Below are 22,463 nucleotides of genomic sequence, written 5' to 3'. Positions count from 1 at the left end.
GCTCTTATCGGACTGCAAGTTCATTGTCTGGTTCTCTGCTGTATGCCTGGTGCGTAAGAGCTCAGTTAATATTTATTGACTTAACAGATGAGGCTTAAGAGAGAAATGAATCTTTTTTTTTAAAATTGTTGACACGACTGCAGATGTCCCCCATTTCCCTCACCTTTACCCCCTTCCACCCAGCCTTCCCCCTTCCACCCAGCCTTCCCCACCCCCCACCTTTACCCCCTTCCCTCACCTTGTGAACAGTCCAACAGCTTGTGACTCGAGCAAGTTCAGAAGGCAACAGTCACGAGGATCCAGCAAGCCTTCACTGGTCAGGTTCCACCTTTAAGCTGCAAAAGCCACTTGTCAGGACTGTGGTTCAGGAGAGATAGGAGTCAGGAAGAGTCGGTAGGTATGGGTGCTGAGTCGGATTTTAGAGGACATTGCTGTCTGCCCATGGGCTATGTATATTATGCATATATGTCCTTTGGCTAATCTATTCCAGCCCCCTCGCACTCCCCTTCCCTCTGAGATCTGTCAGTCTGTTCCATGCCTCCATGCCTCCGGTCCTATTTTGTTTGTCAGTTTACTATATTCATTAGATTCTATACGTAAGTGAGATCATATGGTATTTGTTTTTCTTTGACTGGCTTATGTCACTTAGCATAAAAATCTCCAGGTCCATCCATGCTGTTGCAAAGGGTAGGAGTTCCTTCTTTTTTATGGCTGAGTAGTATTCCATTGTGTAAATGTAACACAGCTTTTTAATCCACTCATTTACTGATGGGCACTTGGGCTGTTTCCAGATCTTGGCTACTGGAGGTAATGCTGCTACTCTCTTAATGAGGGTATACCAGGGAAAAACCGGGACTGGAAAAGATCCTGGGAACCATACTTTTACAGGATGATTTAAGTAACTCCCTATAGTTTTCTTGAAGAAATGATGATTTACTAGTAGAACTGATGTAATAGCTCCCTTCAATATTTGAAGGACCATCATGTGAAAATTGAATATATTTATTCTATTTTTATCTTAGAAAGTACAAGACAACTGAAGATAAGTTAGAGGGAAGCAAATTTGGGCCTGCTAATAAAACTGCTTTCCAATAACGAGAGCTGTCCATAAATGAAATAGGCAGCACACAAAGTAATGAGCTCTGTTAGGATCATTGTGGCTGGCGGTTGGACAGGAGAGCCTTTGAGGGTCTAACAAAATGTCTGTGATTTTCCCGGCCCGTGTGGCTCATTAGTTGAGTGTCGACCTATGAACCAGGAGGTCACGGCTCAATTCCTGGTCAGGGCATATGCCCTGGTTGCGGGCTTTATCCCCAGTATGTGGCGTGCAGGAGGCAGCCAATTGATGATTCTCTCTCATCATTGATGTTTCTATCTCTCTCCCTTCCTCTCTGAAATCAATAAAGATTGTGATTTTATGACTGTTGGAATGTTTTCTTTTTAGCTGAACTCAAGAATTGATTTAATGTCTCTCTGTGCTTGATGCTATTGGGGACCTAGGACTGCAAGGCTCGCCACTCAAAGGTGCAGTCAGGTTTGAGGGACAATGTCGCTCATAGGAAACCACTAGAAGGCAGAACCTCTCAGAACATTATCAATTGCCTAAAAGTGTGGCACAGTGGTTTGGTCAGTGAATGGAGACAACTGTGTGTCTTCCACTGTGGGAAAGCTTCATAGAAGAGGAGGCATTTGAAAGGGTTCTTAGAGAGGACGGGAAAGAGTTGTAAAGGAGGGTCTACCTCAAGAGAAAGGGGGCGGAATGGGAGAGCCCTGTGAGAAAGGCAGTCGTGGGCCAGATACATAAGCAGGTGCTCCTCATATTTCATTCCTGGCATCAGTGTCCGTACTTAGCTCTGCACAGCTCTGGTTTCCTTTGATAAACCCAGTGAAGAAGACGGGATGCGGGCTGGCCTGAGAATTTGCTGAAATTCAGGAGTAATGACCTGTGGTGAAAGCAGATGGACTTCTTGCCTATCCTGAACTCCCTCAAATATTTGGGGTTCAGTGGATGAGTCAGAGGTGACTCACTGCTCAGAAGGAGGAAGGGAGTAGGGGAAGCCCCAGGATCAAAGGTGCCCTATTGCCTGAGAGTTCACATATATTTTTTATGCATTCTTTTGATGGCAAGTAACCGAAAACCCAATTAACAGTGACTTAGACAAAAGGAAAATTATTATCTCACATATTAAAAATTCTGAAACAGTCCTCTTCTAGGATTGGTTAATTCATGGGTTTAACAAAGTCACCAGGGACCGACTTCTTTCCATTATTCTGTTTGCTATTTTCTGTCTGTTGATTTATCCTCTTAGATTGAATCCCTTCATGGTCTCAAGAAGCTTCAGCAATTCCAGGCTTTAAATGCGGACAACAACCAGAGGCAGAAAAAAATCTACTTTCCTTGCTTTTAAAAAAATATTTTTTAAAATTGATTTCAGAGAGGAAGGGAGAGGGAGAGAGAGATGGAAACATCAATGATGAGAGCGAATCATTGATCATCTGCCTCCTGCACACCCCCCCATTGGAGATCGAGCCCTCAACTTGGGCATGTGCCCTGACCGGGAATTGAACCATCACCGCATGGTTCATAGGTCGATGCTCAACCACTGAGCCACGCCGGCCAGGCTACTTTCCTTGCTTTTAAGAGTCAGAAAAATCATTTCGTGGTAGTCCCTCAGCCAACTTCTCCTCATGTCTCATTGTCCAGGTTATATCACACACCCATTCCTAAACCAGTCACTGGACAGGAGGAATGGAATTACCAGGGGAGCAGCCCAGCTACCCTGGAGTACCTGGATGTCTGACACCTGATAAAAATCAGGGTTCTTTATTATGCGGGAGTGGGGGAGGGGGGAATGGCTGCCACTCTTCCTAGTTAGGATGCTAAATGCTTCAGGTATGATGAAGACAAGGAGAGAGATAACTTGGCCAGTACCACTTGCTTTGCCTGAACTGGGGGTCCTCATCAGGATATGGTGCCTATGGTTGGTTCATTGGTGGGACTGGGAATTCTCACTGGAGCAATAGGTTATGGCAGTGGTTCTCAACCTTCTGGCCCTTTAAATACAGTTCCTCATGTTGTGACCCAACCATAAAATTATTTTCGTTGCTACTTCATCACTGTAACGTTGCTACTGTTATGAATCGTAATGTAAATATCTGATATGCAGCATGGTCTTAGGTGACCCCTGTGAAAGGGTCGTTCGACCGCCAAAGGGGTCGCGACCCACAGGTTGAGAACCGCTGGGTTATGGGTTCAAACAGATGATCTTTACAGCAACTCACAGCCCTCATTCTGGGCCTGCCATTGTGGTAAGCCGGTAGCACAGTGCCTTGTGTCATCTTCATCTCAAATCTGTAAATCAAGAACTATTATCCCTACCTTCAGATAAGGAATTGAAATCAGGTAATTGGCCCAAGGTTAACAGTGAGTGGCAGAATGGGGATATGAAATCGAGTTAGTCTTAGTATGATATATGTCTTTCTACCATTTGTATCTCACTACCTCTTTCTTCCAACTTAGTTTGCATGAATCTAGGAATAAGCCAGGGAGTGTGTTTAAGACCCATGCTTCTCAAACTATCTTTGACTAAGAACCAAATTAAAAAAAAAATTCCAATCTAGCCCTGACCAGTGTGGCTCCATTGGTTGGAGCATTGTCCCATACACTGAAAGGCCGAGGGTTCGATTCCCAGTCAGGGCACATACCCAGGTTGTGGGTTTGATCCCTGGTCGGGATGTGTAAGGGAGGCAACTGATTGATGTTTCACTCTTGCATAGATGTTTCTCTCTCTCCCTTTCTCCCTCTCTCTTTCTCTGTCCCTTCTTCTCTCTCTAAAATCAATTTTAAAAATTAAAAAAATATCCAGTCTATTATGAATTAACATTTTTATAAAATACAATAAAAAGAATCACGAGAAAAATAAAATGAGAAAAAATATAAAGATATACAAAATACAAATCCATTTTTAATGATTCGATCTAACAAACAAACATACTGTCAAATTGCTATCAAGTTTTCTAAACACATACTCTTCGTTTCTGTACTCCCCTTGCCTCTGACGGGTAACGGTTTGTGGGCCAACACAGGCCACACCGAGCAGCACTGATTTAGACAGCTTTCTGCCTCCATCCTTCTCCCTAGACTGCAACTCTGATGTCTCAGCTGAGATGAGGGTGGGAGTTGCTCATTGTAATGTTGAGCCAAACATCACAGGAAAAGGTTCGATTTTGCATTGCTGTTTTCAGGGGGAATTTTATTTTCATCAATAGATTTGATTATACTTACACTTTCTTGATGGTGATTTTCTATCCTCTTGCTATGTAAGAAATAGATGGAGCACAATAGGAATATGAGAGATTGAAGAGATTGGGGGCGGTGGAGGGGGGTTGAAGAACCTGCACATGGGAGGAGAGGTCTGTGGTTGAAGATTTGCTGGAGGTTCCCAGTTGGATGTGTCATTGAATGATGACTCATCATGGCAAAAATTATAAGCTTCTTGATTTGAGTGTCTCTGGGGTTGCATGTGATTAATGCTTGGACGTTTGTTATTTTTCTGACGTAAAAATGACTTCAATCTGGTAACATATGTTTACAAATATATAGGTCCTTTTATTTATTAGGAAACCCCAAGAAGTCTATATTAGGAAATCTTTCAAGAAATCCAATAATTTGCTGCCTAGATCTGTTTCCCTCTAAGATTTAGAAAATCTAAAATGATCATTTGCCCAGTGTGTGAAACTCTGAGAACTCTTCACATGGGAAATTAGAATCCACTAGAAGCTTCAGACACCTTCTACATCTCTCTTTCATTCGCAAATGATTTGAGCACCTATCTCATTCTTCCATCCAATCCCTTCTGCTGCCATGAGCCTGATGGACTTCAGTGCCCTTGTGGATAATTGATCCAAACTGTGGCTTTTCAATTCCATGACCTCCAGATTTCCAGACCTTTTCCTCTGCCTTTCCTCAGCCTTTACCCATGGTTATAGCATGAGTTTTGTCATCCCTCAAAACTGCCCACCTCCAAAATCTCCTTATTCAGTCTTTCCACTCTGGCCGCTGCCTTCTCTCCTTGGTGATTCAGATTCTACCATCACAACTGTTTCCTGAGCTCATCAGAACCCTTGCATTATCCCTTTCTCTCAGTTCTCTCCTGTCTTCACTTCCCTCATCATTCAACTTTGACTCCTGGGTCCGTTTTTCTAAACAAGCTCTTCCTTATATTCTCAATGTCCTCTCCCCCTTGTCCTCTTGTTACATTCACGGGGAAAAACAATTCTGCTTTCTGTGTTCACTCCAGGATGCCAAGAGAATGCTGAGAAAACTTATACAACTTGGCAGACCACTTCAATTCATGTTCACCTCACTCAACTGGGCTCAGCATTGTCTGGAAATTACCATATTTCTCTAGAATTGTTTGCTTTCCACATATCTGCAAACATCATTTCAAATCTTTTTTTCTCTCTTCAAATGTCCTTGAATTCTCTCCTTTTTATTCATTCTTTTCAGAGAAAATAGAAACCATCTGATGGAAATAACCTCAACTTCCTGCCAACAAATTTTCAAATCAACTTGCATTGTACCCACTGTCCCTGCTTCCTTCCTGTTCTTATTGAATGAAGCCTCCTTTCAAAGGCTGTCCTGCATGGTGCCCCTTCCTGCTCGCTGAGGAAACTGTCTTCATCATTTTTTCCCATCTCACTCCTTGATCTTCCACTTCTTTTCCTCCTCTATTGGCCTAATGTCTTTTTTTTTTTTTTAAAATCCTCACCTTAGAGGAAGAGGTGAGATGGGGAGGGGAGAGAGACACACAGAGAGACAGAGAGAAACATGGATGTGAGAGAAACATTGATTGGTTGCCTCCTGCATGGGCCTCAACCGGGGACCAAACTCATAACCCAGGCGTGTGTCCTGATCGGGAACCAAACTCACAACACTTTGGCGTACGTGCCAATGTTCCAACCAACTGAATCACCCAGCCATGGCTGGCCTAATGTCTTGAAAGAGTCATCCACACTTGTCATCCCAATTTTTAACTTCCCATTTTATGCACAATTCCATCTGTCTCCCATCCCCTGTCACTTCCCTGAACTCTTCTTGATAAAGTCATCAGTGTCCTCACTTGCTATATCCAGTAGGAGCTCTTTTGTCTTGATCTTACTTGACCTCCCAATAGCATTTGTTCCACCTGACCATTTCCTCTTCCTTGAAACAGTTTCCTTGTCCTCAGGCATGCCACTCTCTCCTGGTATTTCTTTTTACTGCCCAGGCCTCTATTTTTTTATTTTTTTAAATATTTTATTGATTTTTTACAGAGAAGAAGGGAGAGGGATAGAGAGCTAGAAACATCGATGAGAGAGAAACCGATCAGCTGCCTCCTGCACGCCCCGCACTGGGAATGGGCCCGCAACCAAGGCACATGCCCCTGACCGGAATCGAACCTGGGACCCTTCAGTCCAAAGGCTGACGCTCTATCCACTGAGCCAAACCGGTTCGGCCCAGGTATCTCTTTACAAGTTCTTTTGCAGTGTCTCTTGTTCTGACTTACGAATACCTGGGTTCTCCAGGGCTTGGTTCTGGGCTCTCTTCTCTTCTCACCCTAGATTCTTCCCCTTGGTGATTTTCTCCATTCCCATGACTTCACTAAACATCTCTATAGCAATGATACCCGTTTATCCAGAGTACATCTCTATGTCCAGTTGACTACTCTGATATATTCACTCAAAGTCTCAGAGGCACTTCCAACTTAGTAGGGCTAGTGTAGAACATATTACCTTCCCATCCAAACCTGCTTTTTCTCTACCCAGTTGTTCGGGCTAGAAATCTGAGGTTTATCTTGGCCATCGCCTGCTGTCACCACTCTCATCTAAGTAGTGGCTGAATATGTAAACACTTTTAGTTCTCTTAATTCCTATTTATTATCACTTTGGTCCAGACTACAATCGCCTCTTGCCTGGAATGGAAATAAATGACTCCTATAGGATCTCATTTAGAAGATATATACTCTCCTATCTACTTAGTAGCCTTCAATGGCTTCCCTTTGCTCTTAGGTTAAAGTCTAAAATTCTTACCCCAGTCTGTTTCATCCAGTTCATCTGAAATCTCTCTCCCTCATGCATAATGTCCCTCATTTGAGTGTCACCTTTGAGTTCCTTAAACAGTTTAAGTTCCTACCAATTTCAGGGCCTCGGAACATGAGAGGAGATTGAGAAGTCAGAGGGTCCTCTAGGGCCACTGAAAAAACAAACCTAGGGAAGATGGTGCTTTCTAAGGTCATAATTATTGTTCAAGGTGAGACTGCTCATATCTTTCTTATTCTTTCTTTAAAAGAAAGATATTTTTATTGATTTCAGAGAGGAAGGAAGAGGGAGAGAGATAGAAACATCAACGATGAGAGAGAATCGTTAGTTGAAAAAACAAAAACAAAAAAGAAGTCAGAGGGTCCTAAAGAGGACCCATTGTCTACCATGTTGAGGTCAGTATAAATCCACTTTTGCTTCAGAGACACCCCGTGGTCCCCATTTTTTAAGTTCTATGGGGTCTTTAAATATATGACTTTTTCTGCCTAAGGTCCTTGTCCCTCTCTCTTTATTTGACCAATTCTCATCCTTCATGTCCTGCTGACTGTCACCTGCTCATGGAAGCCTTCTTCTAACCCTGAGTTTAGGTTAGTTTCCCTGTCAAAAGCTCCCACTTTGCATTTAGTAGTTATCATAATTATAATAAAATGGTGTAGTTAAGCCCTAACCGGTTTGGCTCAGTGGATAGAGTGTCAGCCTGGGGACTGAAGGGTCCCCGGTTCGATTTCGGTCAAGGGTATGTACCTTGGTTTCGGGCACTTCCCCAGTTGGGGGTGTACAGGAGGCAGCTGATTGATGTTTCTCTCTCATCGATGTTTCTAACTCTCTATCCTTCTCCCTTTCTCTCTGTTAAAAAAGTCAATAAAATATATTTTAAAAAAAGAAAGAAAGAAGCATTACTATTTTAAAAAAGTGGTGTAGTTAACATTCTAATCTCTTTTTCTGTTCCTATCAAATCCCTGAAGGAGTACTGAAAAATGGAACGCATGTCACCTGGGACCCATGAGCCCCTCAGAGATACTAGAGTTGACTGGTTCCTTCTGTAGCCAGTTCTGCAGCTTATGAAAGTTCAGAGGACTTCCTGTCATTTTTAATTCTGAGCACAGGTTCCTATGATCCAGCTTCTCTTTCCTTGGAGTGTTATGTCTGCTTTTTCCTAAACCACCCCAGGCCTAAAGCTAGTCCCATGTGTGCATATGAGAAATAGAGAGAGAAGCGCTCTGGTATTTCTCCTCATAGGAACACTAATCCCATTATGAGGTCCATCCTCATGGCTTTATCTAACCCTAATTACCTCTCAAAGTCCCCAACTCCAAATGCCATCATACTGGGGCTTCAACATATAAATTTTGAGGGCACACAACCATTTAGTCCATAACACCTGGGAAAGAAGCTTTGCTAGTTTTCCGGGTGAGAACCTGAGGCTCAGAAGAAGTAATATAATGATACTCAGCCAATGAGAGAGAACTTTAGGAGGGTAGTGTCCGTGATGATGACTCCTCCACGCACACTGATGCCTACCCGCCCCTTCACCCCCACCTCCCTCCCAGCCTAGGACAGAGCTAGTTCTTCTAATTTTTTAGAAGGGTGTGGTAGTTTAAAAACGTGTCCACAAATTCTTTGATATTCTTCTCTTAAAAATGTGGAATCTAATGATTTTCCCCTTGAATACTGGCTATAGTTACCAACTCGCATAACAAATAGAATGTAGCCAATACAATGAAATGCGCTTCCCGAGATGAAGTCTGAAAGACACTATGACTGTCTCGGGCTCTGGGACAGACAGCTGCCATGTTGTGAAGACATGCAAGTAGCCCTATGGAAAGGCCCATGTTGTGAGGAACCAAGGCCACCAGCCAATAGCCATCGAGGAACTGAAACCTCCTGTTGTAGCTATGTTAGCGTGCCGCCTTGGGTGTGAATTGTCCGGCCCCGGTCAAACCTTCAGGTGATTGCAGCCCTGGCTGCCATCTTAACTGCAAACTCATTAGAGATCCCGAGACCCATTAGGACCCGCGGTTGTCATTCCCAGATTCCTAACTTACAGAAACTGTGAGATGATAAATGTTTGTTGTTTTAAGCTGCTAAATTTTGGCGTCAGCAATAGATAATTAATACAAAGGGAATGGTGTTTTACGCTAGTCTCAATTCTCCATTCTCCACATTACCCATGTGGCCAAGCCATACCCACATTTCTGAATCAGTTTCCTCTTAGAGAAAATAGCAACAAAATACCATATAGTATGCCTGATACATATATGCCTAGTACTGACCAGCTCAAATTAAGCTCAATAAATTGTAGCTGTTGTTAACACCTGATCAGCTGTGTGGCTTCCCCTGGTGAGTTTCTGTCTATTGGCTTCAGGTGCCCATTTCCCTCAGATGAGGTGCCAGGTAAGAACACACACTAACACATTGCGGACGGATCAGGAGAATTCTCGCTTCATATTACACAGTGTTTTACAAAGTATCATACTTTAAAAAGACATTAGCTTGTAAGAACATGTAATAAATAACTTCAAAATGCAATGGGTATTTAATTTTAAAGCGTGCCTTTAACATTTATGTAAAACGTTTTTTGTACTCATTCAATAGAAACTTATCTGGCCACTGGGTAAAGCTAGCAATAAACCTACTGGTCCGCAATGTGTTACGTTAGTGTATGTTGCCTGGAAGACAGCCCTAAATGCCTAAACCTTCCGGCTTCTTCTCATTTCAGTATAGACACCTTCACTTCGGTAAGCTTCCATTCTTAAACCTAACCTTTCATCTCAGAATTTCAGCTTTGATGCTCCCACTTCCTTCCTATGGTTACTTTAAACGAAGTGAGTCAGGTCTTACTGAAAAACTGACCACAGCCAGTCAGCTCCTGTCCTCCCCCGACCCAGGGCTGCCTGGGCAGAGCGTGAGGGCGATCAGCGTTTACTTAGCCCTTTCTCTCCCTGGCTCCTTCGAGCCACCCGGCTTAGAGTAGGGCTTCCCCAGTCACCATGCTCCTCCCAGCAGATCGCAGTCAAAAGCCAATCTCACGTTTGTCTGATGGTTCAAGGCAGAGTGGCAGGAGCTTGAATCCTTGGGTATCCTATTGAGTGGGCCAATGTGCTTATATGCTACTCTATTGGGTCCATTCTGTTGCTTCAGCCCAGGGAGAATTTGGTAGAAGTTTTTAGTAGGAATGCCGATAACAACCCACTATGTGCACTGGGACCACCTCCTAGTGCCATGACAACACCCCATCTTAGTCCTCACCATACCCCAGACAAATGAGTGTCCACCCCTGGAACTCTGGTGCTCGAAGAAGCAAACAAATACTAAAAAACTTCCTCTGCCTATCTTTCTAATGTTGGTGTGTGTATAATTCATCCTTCGCCTTGAAAATCAGCATGATCTTTAAGGATTTAAGGGTAATTCCCTAAAGGATTGAATTTATGGAAAGACTATGGTGGTCTTTGGTATTGGCTTTTGAAGGGAGAATATCTTCCCCCCCCACCCAGACTTGGATATTTTTATTGATTTCAGAGAGGAAGGAGAGGGAGAGAGAGATAGAAACATCCATGATGAAAGAGAATCATGGATCTGCTGCCCCCTGCAAGTCCGCCACTGGGGATCGAGCCCACAACCCAGGCATGTGCCCTTGCCCAGAATCGAAGCTGGGACCTTTCAGTTCGAAGGCCGATGCTCTATCCACTGAGCCAAACCGGCTAGGGCGAGGGAATAATTTTAGTCACACAGAAGTCAACGGACACCATAACATGATTTTAATAAAACTCATTTATTTTATTCAAAATTAAAATCTGCTACAAAGACAGACAAACAATGTAACATTCCCAGAGGAATTGAACTGCTTCGAGTTAAAACTGAGTTCTATTAGAACCAATTTTAGATTGTCATAAATAACAAGCTGGCCACAGCTTTCAAGAATGAAGTGGCTAGGGAATGAGGTCAGGGGGATCCTCCTGAGCTGCTGGGATATGAATGATCAAAGGGGCTCCCAAGTTTCTCTTCCTAAGAGAGTGAGATCTTTGTAACATTCTGGGAGCCCCAGGCCCAGGGACAAAAGAGCGAGACCAGGCTTGGAGTGGAAGCTTCCGTTGGCTCCCCAAAAAACATTTCTTTTTCTTTATAGATAACTTACAATTTGTCTTAAAACACTTAAATACCATAGGGTGTTACCTTTCGGAAACAGCTTAAACACAAGTGACCATAATAAATATTGAAAAAAATGATAATATTAGGCTTCTTTCTAAACAGTTCACAGAGAAGCTCAGTAAATAAATAGCAAAGGGAGTTGAGGTATCAGATGTAATAAATATTCTAGGAGGGAGGTACGGCGGGATTTTCCAAGGAGCTGGCTTGGAACCCGGGTCGGATTTTGGAGATCTCTAATCGATGTCCTAGAGTCCAGGGGAGCCACCATCCTGGCTGTTTTGTTGCTTACATGTTTCATTTTTTCATCTTCATTGTCATGTAGGCCTCTATGTAGTTGATGAAGATGTCAAACTCACTCATGGCTTTGTAGACCCCTCTCTCCTGGAGCTGTGTGGGGAGACAAGAGATGGTTAGTGAAAACCCAATCTGAGGGAGTCAGGTGGCCGCTCGCTTGAATGGCCATCACCCTGGGGTCTAGAAGCTGCACTTGATCCCTCGAGTTGGGAGGTGAAGGGGGGACCCAGGCAACCCGAGGAGATGCCCAGCTGCCCTGGGAGAGGCTGGGCATTGGCGTGAGGCGGAGCTAGTGGGGGCGAGAGGAGCACCTGCTTGCAAAGCACAGTCTTCAAACTGGTGCCTTGTCAACACATTCAAAGGCCATGTGCTCACATGATGCTTATTCAGAATTTGATGAAAGATCGTCAGAGGCACCACTTTGAAAACAAGGCGGTGAGAGAGGAGAGAAGGGCTCCTCTTTCAGGTTTGTTCTCTTCCTCCAACAAATTAGCAGGTCCCACCCTGCTGATCCAACCTGTGCCAGGGGGACTCATGTTCCCCGATGTGGGAACCCTTCCCAGTGTCTGTCCCCCGGCGCCCAAAGAGGACACAGGCCACAGGGCTTCTGGGAAATGGTGTTGGAATGTCCACAAAGAATTGGAAGTGTGAAACCCTCTGGTTTGAGAGTTGACATTCACGAGCACCTGGGGAGCTGGGAGCGGCAGATGGAAAGTGAGCGCGGACCAACTCCCCAACTCCCGAGGGGTGAGAATCCTGCTTCCTGCTCTGAGTCTCGGGGAGTGCCAGGCTGAACCCCTGGGCGTGTGTGTGTGTGTGTGTGTGTGTGTGTGTGTGTGCGCGCGCGCGAGAGCACATTCACGTGTCGGCTTCCTGCACGTGTGGCTTCAGCCTGGATTCCCAACAAGCTACTTTCTGTTTCCTTTGTCACTCTCCCCAGCACCCCGCTCACTGTGCTCACAGGCGGGCCAGCCGCTCAACCCACAGGCCTGCAAAGGCGGGGAGCAGTCATTTAGAAACCCCCAAAGACACTTCACAGAAAGCAAATAAACCGAGGCGGCAGCTCCTCGCTGGCTGTGGAGGTCACACCATCTGTCGGGTTCCCACAGTCCCTCCCAGCGAAGGATGGGGCTGGCTGAGCACCTGCCCAGCCTCTGCCCCTTAAGGATGGGCCCAGGCCTTGCGCCCCAAACCCTCCCGGCACCGTGCAGCTCACCTTACTGAAGGCGCTCTTCACCTGCTCCACTGCTTTGCTCTTATTCTCACAGGGCAGAAAGCGATGCTGTGGAGGAAAAGAGAAAGTGTTAAAGGTACCGGCTCGCCGGGGGACACGCTGGTGGCAAGAAGGGGCCAGACTTGTCCTAAACGCCTCTACCTCCCGCCATCCCCCCTCTCATCCTTCCCCAGCAGAGGAGAAGAGACACAGCCCAGGAGAGGAGCCATGCGGCCTGCCAGTGAGGCCTGCATGCACACCCAGGGCTGCTGCCCAGATGTTGAGCCAGCCACTCCGCCCTTCCCTGCCCCTCCCGCTCAGTCCCAGACACGGAGGGGATGGTTTCTAAGTCCCTGAGGAACAGAGACACAGCCTCGGCTCTGCAGACTAACCTCGGCCTAGTCCCACCCTCCACACAGAGACCCAAATTGGCTGATTTCGCATCCTCAGCGAGACAGCAAAGGAAACCAGCGAGGAGACCCCCATTTCAGTTGAAAAAGCGGATTCTCCTGGGGAATTGTTTGCAGACACTAGCTTCCAGGCCCTTCTAAATACCAGGGGAAGTCCTGTCCGCCCGCCCGTTGGGCCCATGCAGAGCGCTGTTGCTAAAGGGTTCTGAATGAGAGGGAAGGTGGGGTTTCCTCTCGCGGGACGCTCACCTCCTGGCCCCTCTTGCGGGGCTCAGGGCGTGGGTCCCAAGGGATGGGGGAGCCCTGACTAAAGCCCTGGGCCCCTTTTCTACAGAGACAGGAATAGTTAATAAGCCACAAATGACTCACAAATAACAGGAAAGCTGTTTGCAAATCTTCGCATGTAAATGCCTAGCAGCCATTCCCCCACCCCCCATGTTCTCAGAGAGAAACGAGCAGTCCCCTGCCACCCAGTGTGCGCGCCTGGGTGTCAGTGGTGTCAGGAGATGAGTGTTTCCGAAAAGCCAAAGCCGAAGAGCGGCGAGGGAGGGAGCCGGCCTGCTACTCACACAGCGCCGCAGCTGCAGCCTCAGCGTCTTCAGCTTCTCCCCCAGCGAGTTCACGGGCTCCTTGATGTCGGGGCCCTGGCTCTCAGCCTGGGGCATCACCTCTTCCAGGTAAAACTGGATCATCTCCGACAAGGCTTGGCAACCCAGGTAACCCTAAGGGCAGAAGCACGGGGCGGTGACTGGGAGGAAGGGCTGTGCCACTAGCTGGAGAGGCTGGCTTTGCCCCCAAGGACCAGTCTTCCCCCAGGACCTTCCCCCAGGACCCAGCCCTCTGTAACCCTCTGGGTGGCTCTGTGCTGAGTTAAGAACTTCTCACTTCTCCTTTTCACGTGGAGGAAGCGGACCCAGCTCCCCGCAGGCTGAAGCAGATTCCCCTTCTTTAGTCACCAGACCCACGCTCCCCCTGACCCACCCCGCCGGCTCTCACCTTGAAGTCCTCCAGCAAAGACCCGTTCAACAGCATGTTGTCCAGCTGGTCCTTCATTTGCTACAAGAAGAACACAGTGAGAGTAAGCCCGAGCTTTGGGGAAACACCTGAAATGAATGTCCTTGATGGATAGAGTTTTTAAATTTGTAATCCATGCAGCCCCAGCCCACAAATGGAAAGGACAGTTATCAAAACGTTGACTCATTCAATGCTGGAACCCTTAGCTAAATCAGTGCCCCCAACCCCAGCCTGGGGATCAAGTTATTCCAAACATTCTGCCCTGGTTTGAAGCCAGGGCAGATGCTTGACTGGGTCCTGCGGGGACACATTGGGTGTCTGCCCTTCAGTGCTCTCTGCCCGTCTCCCCCTCCTGCCCACACCCTGCTGCAGCTCTGAAGACTCCCTGAGAAGTGTGTGTGTGTGTGTGTGTGTGTGTGTGTGTGTGTGGCAGCTCCTCATGCAGGTTCCCCCTGCATGATGCCTCCCCAAATGTCAGTCTCTCGGGTTCCGGACCACTCTTAGCAGATGCAATTTAGGCTTGCCTGCCACAGAATGGGGGGGAGCATCTTTACCTTCAATCATACCCCTGGGGGTGTCCCCCAGCCAATGAAGCACTGAGCGCCAGCAGAATCTTATAAATCATTTCTGAGCATCGGAGACAGAGTACGTTAACCCTGTAGGCAGCTTTTCCTGCACATTTGGCGCATCATCTGGACTTAGCCGAACTCACGGAACCCATAGCTCGGCTGGGGGGAGTCTCTTAAGACCTTTACTGTGGGGCGATGGGTGCTGGGGATGGAGGTGAGCAAGGAGAGTTCTGGGAGCGCTAGCAGAATGCCCTGTTCAAGCAGTCTCAGGGAGGCAGGGCAAGGAGGCATCATACTCACAAAGAAAGTCTTCACCCTGCTGAAGGCAGCTCGGAGCTCTCGAAGCATGTGGGGCAGGCTGGTGGAGAAGTGGGTGCAGCTGTTCTCAGATGGCGTGCCCTGGGCTGGGCTGGCCCCCATCCCAACCAGGAAGACCAGGCAACAGAGCAGTGCTGAGCTGGGCATAGTGGCGCTCTTCCTTCTTCTGCCAGTCGGCCTTGTGGTTTGGTTTTGCAAGAGCAAGGCCCTGATGTGTAGCCTTCACCTACTGTGTCCCCCCTTTTATATTGTGTTCAGTAGGGCCTCCCCATTCATAAAAAAGTCACGGACCCACAAAGCTTCCTGCCTGTCAAAGGATTCTGATCAGAGCTCCTCCCTTCTCTAGACCTTTGCATTCGATGAACTGCTTTAAGTGTTAATTCTTTGCATCGTCAGCAAAAAGGATGGTTGAAAAACGAACTTCTGCGTTATGCTATTTTTAGTCTGAGCCACCCCTCTCTCTCTTTTAAAATAATTTTTTCAGCTTCTCTTAATAAAAAAAAAGTTCACTTCCTGGGGTGACCAGCTGTTCTGTGCACAGAGGCCGACAGTGTGGGTTCCATTCACACGTTCCTAGGTCACAGTGACGCGGACAAATCGGCCATTCCGGAGTGTGCTGGGATTGAGCAATCATTGGATCCCTTCCCTAACCTGGGCTGAATACCCAAGGCTTCTCCTGGCTGAATGGGGAAGTCACCTCAACTCTCTGGGCCTTAGTTTCCCCCAGTGAAAACGTGAGGGTGAGCTAAATATCCTCAATACTGTCTTCTGGTTCTTTCATTGCTGTTCCAAGCCTGCCGCTCGGAGAGGCCAGCTTCCCACAGGGTGGCCGGGAGGTGCCACATGACACAGCCGGAATTGCACCCGGGCTGGCCTGTCACTGACACCACGCTCCGGACTCTGCGCTACACTGTCCCAGTGTGTGGGGTGAGAAAACGGAATTAAAGTCCTTCAGGTTTATGTGCGTTGTAAGCTTCCATGGCTGGAGACTTAAGCTTGAAAGAGGGGAGGAAGATGTAGAAATAACACGAAAAATAAGTCAGGATTCCATGAAGGCTGGAGAACAGGCTCCTCTCTTTCCTCTTACCTAATTCTTCACCCCGTCTCAAAGAAGCCTTTGTTATTTTGTCTTAGATGTGGACACGTGAATGTGTGTGAGTGTGTGCATATGAGTGTGTGTGTGAATGTGTGTGTGTATGTGAAGGTGTGTAAGTGTGTGTGTGTTTAGGTATTGAATGTGTGTGTGAATGTGAGGGTGTGTGTGTGTGTTGCAGGGGCAGGGCAGCCAGATAGGGTGAGGCATGCGGCTCTCCCTCCAGTTAGGAAAGGCAGGGGTAGTGGAAAGTCTCTGGGGTTCATTTGTGCCTTCACCTCCCCCTTCCACAGGGGCTTCTCCCACAGTGTAGACAGTAAAGGGGAGAATACTGGCCGGGGAGGAGGCAGAAGGCTTGGGCTCTGTCCTGGCTCTGTCACTCTTTACACCCAGGGCACATGCCTTGACTTCCCCATGTCTGTTTTCCATCTGCCTCCTGCCTGCCAGGGGCCTGGGCTTCCCATGGGATGGGCTTGGGGAATTAACAAGTGGACTCAGATGTAAGAAATCTCCTGCTTTCCGTGTTTCCTTGCCCTCCTGCATCAGCACTGGGATGCCTTGAATGGCACTGGGCCTGAGCCTGCCCCTCGGAGAGGGTCACTGTGCCAGAGCAAGTGAGGTGGTCGTACTGGGGCCAGGCCAGTCTGGAGTGAGTAGGCGGGCCCACCTGTGGATGTACCGTGTGGGCCAGAATCAGGGACTGTGGCCTCTCCTCCCAACCCTTTGTGCTAATACAGAAACCGAAGAATCACAAAGGAAGAACGGGCCTTCCTTTTGGAAACAGGAGTGGTGCTAACACAGGAATTGCTTCTCCTGAGATTTATACAGGGCCCAGGAGCGTGTGCTTTGCAGCCAGGAGAGGGAGAGGAGCCAGGAGCTGGGCTAGGCATCCTTTCCACCCGTCTCCTTAGTGTGTGCCTGCTGGGTGTTTGGGAAATGTCAGCTTTGGCCCACAGGGCTGACCCCTCTGAGCCGGGTGTTCCAGGTGCAGACAATGTGGTAGAGCAGTTAGCCCAGAGGACCCCAACCAGGATAAGGCTCCCAGGCTCTTCTCCCCGCCCCAGGCAGCATGGCCCTGCCCATCTTTGTTTGCCACCCTGCCCTGTGCTTTCCTCCGCTACTAAACCTACAGCCCTACAGCTATCACCCATGTCTGTCTCAGCCAATCAGCTGTGAGGTCCCTGAAGCAGGATGTTGTTTTGTTATCCTTTGTGTACTTGGTGCAAGCGCAGGGTCTGGTCCATGGTAGGTGGCAGGCACACAGCTTCCCCTTCGCTATATTGGGATGGGCATAGCGGAGTGTCCCGGGAACCTTGGCTGGGGCTGGAGAAAGCAAGGCTAAGGAGGCTGGTTGGGGCACAGGCGAGGACTCAGAGGGCTAGGGAGAGCAGCTCAGGGAGGCAGGAACCATCTCTTCCACTTTCTTATCTTTGGAGATCTACACACAGTAGCAGCTGGGAGCTCAATTGTGAAAATGAAATGTATCTTAATAAACTCTGCCTTTATAATTATTCAAAGTATGGCTATGCATTTTTGGGGACATCCTAGCCTATATTAGTATAATAAAAGCCTAATATGCTAAGTGTCTGACTGTTCGTTTGACTGTTTGACCGGTTGCTATGATGTGCATTGACCACTAGGGGGTGCAGATGCTCTGAATGGTAGGTTAGTTTGCTGCTGGGGTCTGGCTGCTGGGGTCCAGTTTGGGCGAGATGGGCCGGACACTCCCTGGACTCACATGCACACATGCATAAGATGGCAGGGAGGTGGGCAAAACCCATTTCTATCTTTCTTTAATCCATAAGCCATGTGTTGAATAGTTGACCCTTTCCTCGCTGATTTGAAATCACTGTCCTCTCTTTACTCAAAATTTCAGAATCTAAAGGGTCAGAGGTAACCTTAGGCAAATTACCTGATGCAATTTCTTATTTAACAAAAAGCGACAACAATATGCTTTTTGTCAACATATCTCATAGGATTGATGTCAAGCTGATACAAGACAACAGGGATGGACACTTTGGGGAAAATCGAGACCCTCTATTTTTATATCAACAAAAACAAGGAGAACAACAAAAATATCAGTCAGTCATCCTATTTCTCAAGGCTGTGAAGAACGGCAGCCTTCTTGGTATAGTGGCCTCACGCTGACAGCAGTTCTGCAACTCAGACCAAAGAGTGGCCACAGTCTTGTGGGGCTGCACTGGAGCGTCAAAAGGAAGGCTAAGAGATCTGGGCTTGTTGGACTCAGGGTCCGGCCAGTTGACATGCAAACAGGGCCACTTGGGAGGGAGCAGGCAGGCTCATGATGCAGGCAGAGAAGGTGGGATGGTGGCTCCCTGGAGCAGCGCAGTGACTGTCCTGATGAGGAATCCCTTGGGGATTGGCTTCCACTCGGCCATTAGTAGTTACTATTCAAGGCTGATAGTGGGAGTTTCATTTCTTCTTATCCAGGACATCTAGTGCGTACAAAATCTTCCCCAGCTTGAAATTTCTAGTGTTCCCTTGAATAACCTTTCTCAGCTCCCTGGTCAGAGACTTCCTCGGTAGCTATGCTGCAATAGGCCCAGTCAACACACAGAGTCTGGAATCACCACCCTTCCCCCCACCCCACGTGAGGCTGGGTGGGGGGAGGGCAAGAAGACAGGGATCTTTGCCCCTGTGCTCTTCTGGGATCCTCTGACTTTGGACTTGTGCCTAGCGGGCTCTTGCATGAAGACCTGGTGGTCGAAGGAGGCACGTTGGGCCTGGCCCCTTGGTCAACTCAAGCAAAGCTGGTGTAAACATGATTGGGTGCTCTTCACAATCTAGGATCGTGGCAGGCAGATGCTAGAAACCACAGCGGAAGGGCTGATTTTTGGACAGCCAATGTGGAATTCCCCTTTTGCAATGGGGCGCCGAATCAAGCAGTTTGGATTTTCCTTGGGGGACAAAGACTGTGATCTGTAACTTGTCACATGAGACATTTGGCTGGCAGGAGCCAGGACACCAGGTGTGGGAGGCCTTGTTACCCAAAGGATTTAGGTGTTTCTGCTCGGCCTGCATGAGCACCTAGAACAGCGAATGGGCACAAACGCAGTCTCGCAGCTCCAGTGCTGTGGGTCTGCTGGGACTAGGTTCACTCAGATCTCCTCTGGATGACTGAACAGGGCTGGCTTTGCGGCCCTGCGACTTGTGTGGTCATATAGGGTCCCATGCTTGTAAAGCCCCGCCCTTGCTCTGCGGTCACTGTCTTGAAATTCTTAATTGCTGAACAAGAGGCCTCACGTTTTTATTCTGCACCGGGCCTGCCTCAGTTTATGTAGTCAATTCTGTATATGAGACTAAGCTCATCACGTTCTTTCTCTGGCCTCACCTTCATCCAGTCCTCCCTAACCCGTAAACGGCACTACCATCTAACCCATCATACAAGCCAGAAACCTAGAAATTACTTGTCAGTCTCTCCCTCTCCCTCTCCCTCTCCAACTTATGTTCAATCTCTTTCCATGTCCTCCAGACTTTTCTTCATAAACAACTTTCTAATCTGTTTACTTCTCTCCATTTCCATCATCGTCAACCATTGTCTGGTTCAAGCTACCGTCTTCTCTCTTCTGGGCCCCACAATAAGTGCCCAACTGATACTCTCACATTCATTCTCTAAACTGTTCTCCACTTCGTAGCCAGAGTGATGACTTCCAAACACCAACCCCTACGTAAGCCCTGCAATGGCTGCCACTTGCCCTTCCTGGGTAGGGTTCCCTTAGAACAGCGGTTCTCAGCCTTGGCTGCACATTAGAAGCACCTGGGAATCTTTTTAAAATCCTGATTTCTGGGCCTCATCCTCCGGAAATTCTGTTTCTTTGTTACTAATGTTGTGACCCCACCCCATCACAAAGAAACAGAATTTCCGGAGGATGAGGCCCAGAAATCAGGATGTTAAAAAGATTCCCAGGTGATTCTAATGTGCAGCCAAGGTTGAGAACCACTGCCTTAGAATATGTGCAGACAGAGCAGAGTTTCGATTGGTTTCTGGACACGACTGCAGTGGTGTTAAAAGGCATAGTTTGCATGCCCTCCCACCACAGTGCCCCTGAAGCACCCCATCTCCTTCAAGAAACTTCGAGAGCAGAGTTGAGGTTATTCTAACCCTTATCTCTAAAATGTGCCTCTGACTATAAATCCCATATTCTTAATACTGTCGTCAACTCCCTGTATCAGCTGACTCTGTCTGTTTCTTCTGCTTTGGCTTTCAGCATTTCCAGCCTGATCGGCTTTCCTCTTTTTTCCCCCTGATGGTCCATGCTCTCTCTCCTACCTCAGGGCCTTTGCACATGTGGTTTTCCCTTCCTGGATTGTTCTTCTGTGGGGAGCCGGCATGGCCATGGCATCCTCAGCCCCAGGGCACCTTATGTACCAATGCCAGCTCAGCCTGGTTCAGTGACCCTGAGTGGGGGCGGTGAAAGGCTTAGAAAAGACAGACAAGAGAACGAAAGCTGGGTCTCGGTGGGACGCTGCTCCTCTGATGGAGAGAGACAGCGACCATGCCCACAAGCCGTGTCTTTATTTTATAGCAGATGCCACGAGGCAAAGTAAGGGCGTGATCAAGATGTTTACAGCATTCTCGTGAGTTTCACTCCTACTCAACTACATGCATCTGAACTCTATCACTCAGGCACGTGGGGCCACGTATTCGGATCATAGGTTCAAGCTTACCACTACAGCTGTTGGCTATAATTGTGCTGGGAGGGCTCTGCCCTCCAAGCTGGGACTTGCATGTGGCCATGAGAGGACTGTGCCCTCTCAGTAGTCCAAGGCTTGAACCTGTCCAAACACTGTAGCCACTCTCCACATTCTTCCCCTTCTCTTCATCCTTCAGTTCTCAGCGAAGATGTTATTTGCTCCAATGAATTTTTTTCTATTCTCCGGTCTAGGTCTTCTGGGTGTATCTTCTCAGAACACCTTGCTCCTTTGCTTTTTGGTGCCTAGGTCAATGTACAATTATACATGTGGGCATTTGGTCACTTGATTGATCTCCATCTCTCCCATTAGATTGCCTTCCACAGGGGCAGGGCCCCATATCAGTTTCTGATCATCATTGTTTGCCTAGAACTTAGTACAATTTTGGGCACATCCAAGGTTCTCACTAAATATTTGTTGACTGACTGGCTGAGTGTGTGCTTTCTAAGCTTTTTGTAGCTGTAACTGGCTATATGTTTGTTTCCTGCCTCATATAGATAAAGGATGGATTCACTTGGGGAAGCAGCTACCCTCACACAATATGTGCCCGTTCTCATTTAGCTTTTCTATTAAAAATACACATACAATCTAATTGCTATCCAACATGCTTCCATGCAGATGTTAACCAAACATCCCATGGTTGTTGGTGTGTTAAAAATACCCGCTATCATAGGATGTCAGAAGAGAAAGGAACTTGGACATTAGTTAACCCATACTTCTCATTTTACAGATGAGCAAATTGAGGGCCAGAAGAGAAAGTGACTTTTCCAGGCACTAGAGTTAGTTCATGGCAAAGGCGAAATCTGAAATCGATTGTCTTTGCATGTTTCTTCTCAAATTAGTATTTAACTCCTTGACTCAGATGAATATTAAGTTACTCTGAATTCTCAGGGCCAGCACCAACCATTGGGGGAGTTGTCTAAGACTTGTGCAGTGTGTGGGGTTGCAGTGGTAAGGAGAAGTTGAAAGTCTGTGAAAATAAGTTTCCACCTGTAACATAATTCTGACTCTGCTGTGGACTGTGTTTGAGAGCTGGAGACTGGGCGAGGGTTGCTTAGAATTTCTGTCCTAGGGAAGTATTTCAAGCCTTAGAACACATGCAGACAGAATATGGTTCCTACTGTACCGTTTGTGATAAATATCACACATATTTAGGGAGAACCTTGGATGTGTCCAAAAGTGTCCTAAAGTTCCAGGCAAACAATCACGGGTCAAAAACTGATTGTGGAAGGCAATCTAATGGGAGAGATGGAGAGCAATCAGATGACCAGATGTCTGAGAGACAAAAGTTGGGTTAAAAGGCATCGTTGGGTGTGCCCCGAAGCACCATCCATTTCAAGAAAATTTATCCAAGAGATCGGAGAGCGAAATGCTTCATTTTGTCTAATCTGATCTTTATCTCTAAACTATGCCCCAGACTCTAAATCCTCAGCCACAGTCCTCGTGTTTTCATTGTGTGCTTTACACACATCTTCATTACAGGAAGAGCCTTTCCATCCTGGGCTCATCCTGGATTCAGGCCACCTCTGCTGTGACTATCCTGTACACGCAGCCTTACGTCATACACTCTCGCAGGGAGGGGCTGGGGGTGTGCAGCTGTGTCCAGTGTG

The 22,463-nt window shown here is 47.4% G+C and overlaps 1 protein-coding gene across 1 annotated transcript; it reads right to left on the bottom strand.

Annotated features, from left to right (window-relative positions):
• Positions 1 to 10,853: 10,853 nt before the first annotated feature.
• Positions 10,854 to 15,293, bottom strand: IL10 (interleukin 10). Its single transcript, XM_070396119.1, has 5 exons — positions 15,030 to 15,293; positions 14,143 to 14,202; positions 13,716 to 13,868; positions 12,740 to 12,805; positions 10,854 to 11,616 (listed from the first exon to the last, which is right to left on the bottom strand). The coding sequence occupies exons 1-5, from the start codon at positions 15,192 to 15,194 to the stop codon at positions 11,524 to 11,526; spliced, it is 537 nt and encodes a 178-aa protein (XP_070252220.1). The 5' UTR covers positions 15,195 to 15,293; the 3' UTR covers positions 10,854 to 11,523.
• Positions 15,294 to 22,463: the final 7,170 nt, after the last annotated feature.

The sequence above is a fragment of the Myotis yumanensis genome, unplaced genomic scaffold (assembly GCF_028538775.1).
Source record: "Myotis yumanensis isolate MYYU_CA2020_CCGP unplaced genomic scaffold, mMyoYum1.0.hap1 SCAF_17, whole genome shotgun sequence".
NCBI classification, from domain to species: domain Eukaryota; kingdom Metazoa; phylum Chordata; class Mammalia; order Chiroptera; family Vespertilionidae; genus Myotis; species Myotis yumanensis.
Note: the sequence above shows the minus strand (reverse complement) of the source record. Positions and strands in the feature narration are given on the sequence as shown.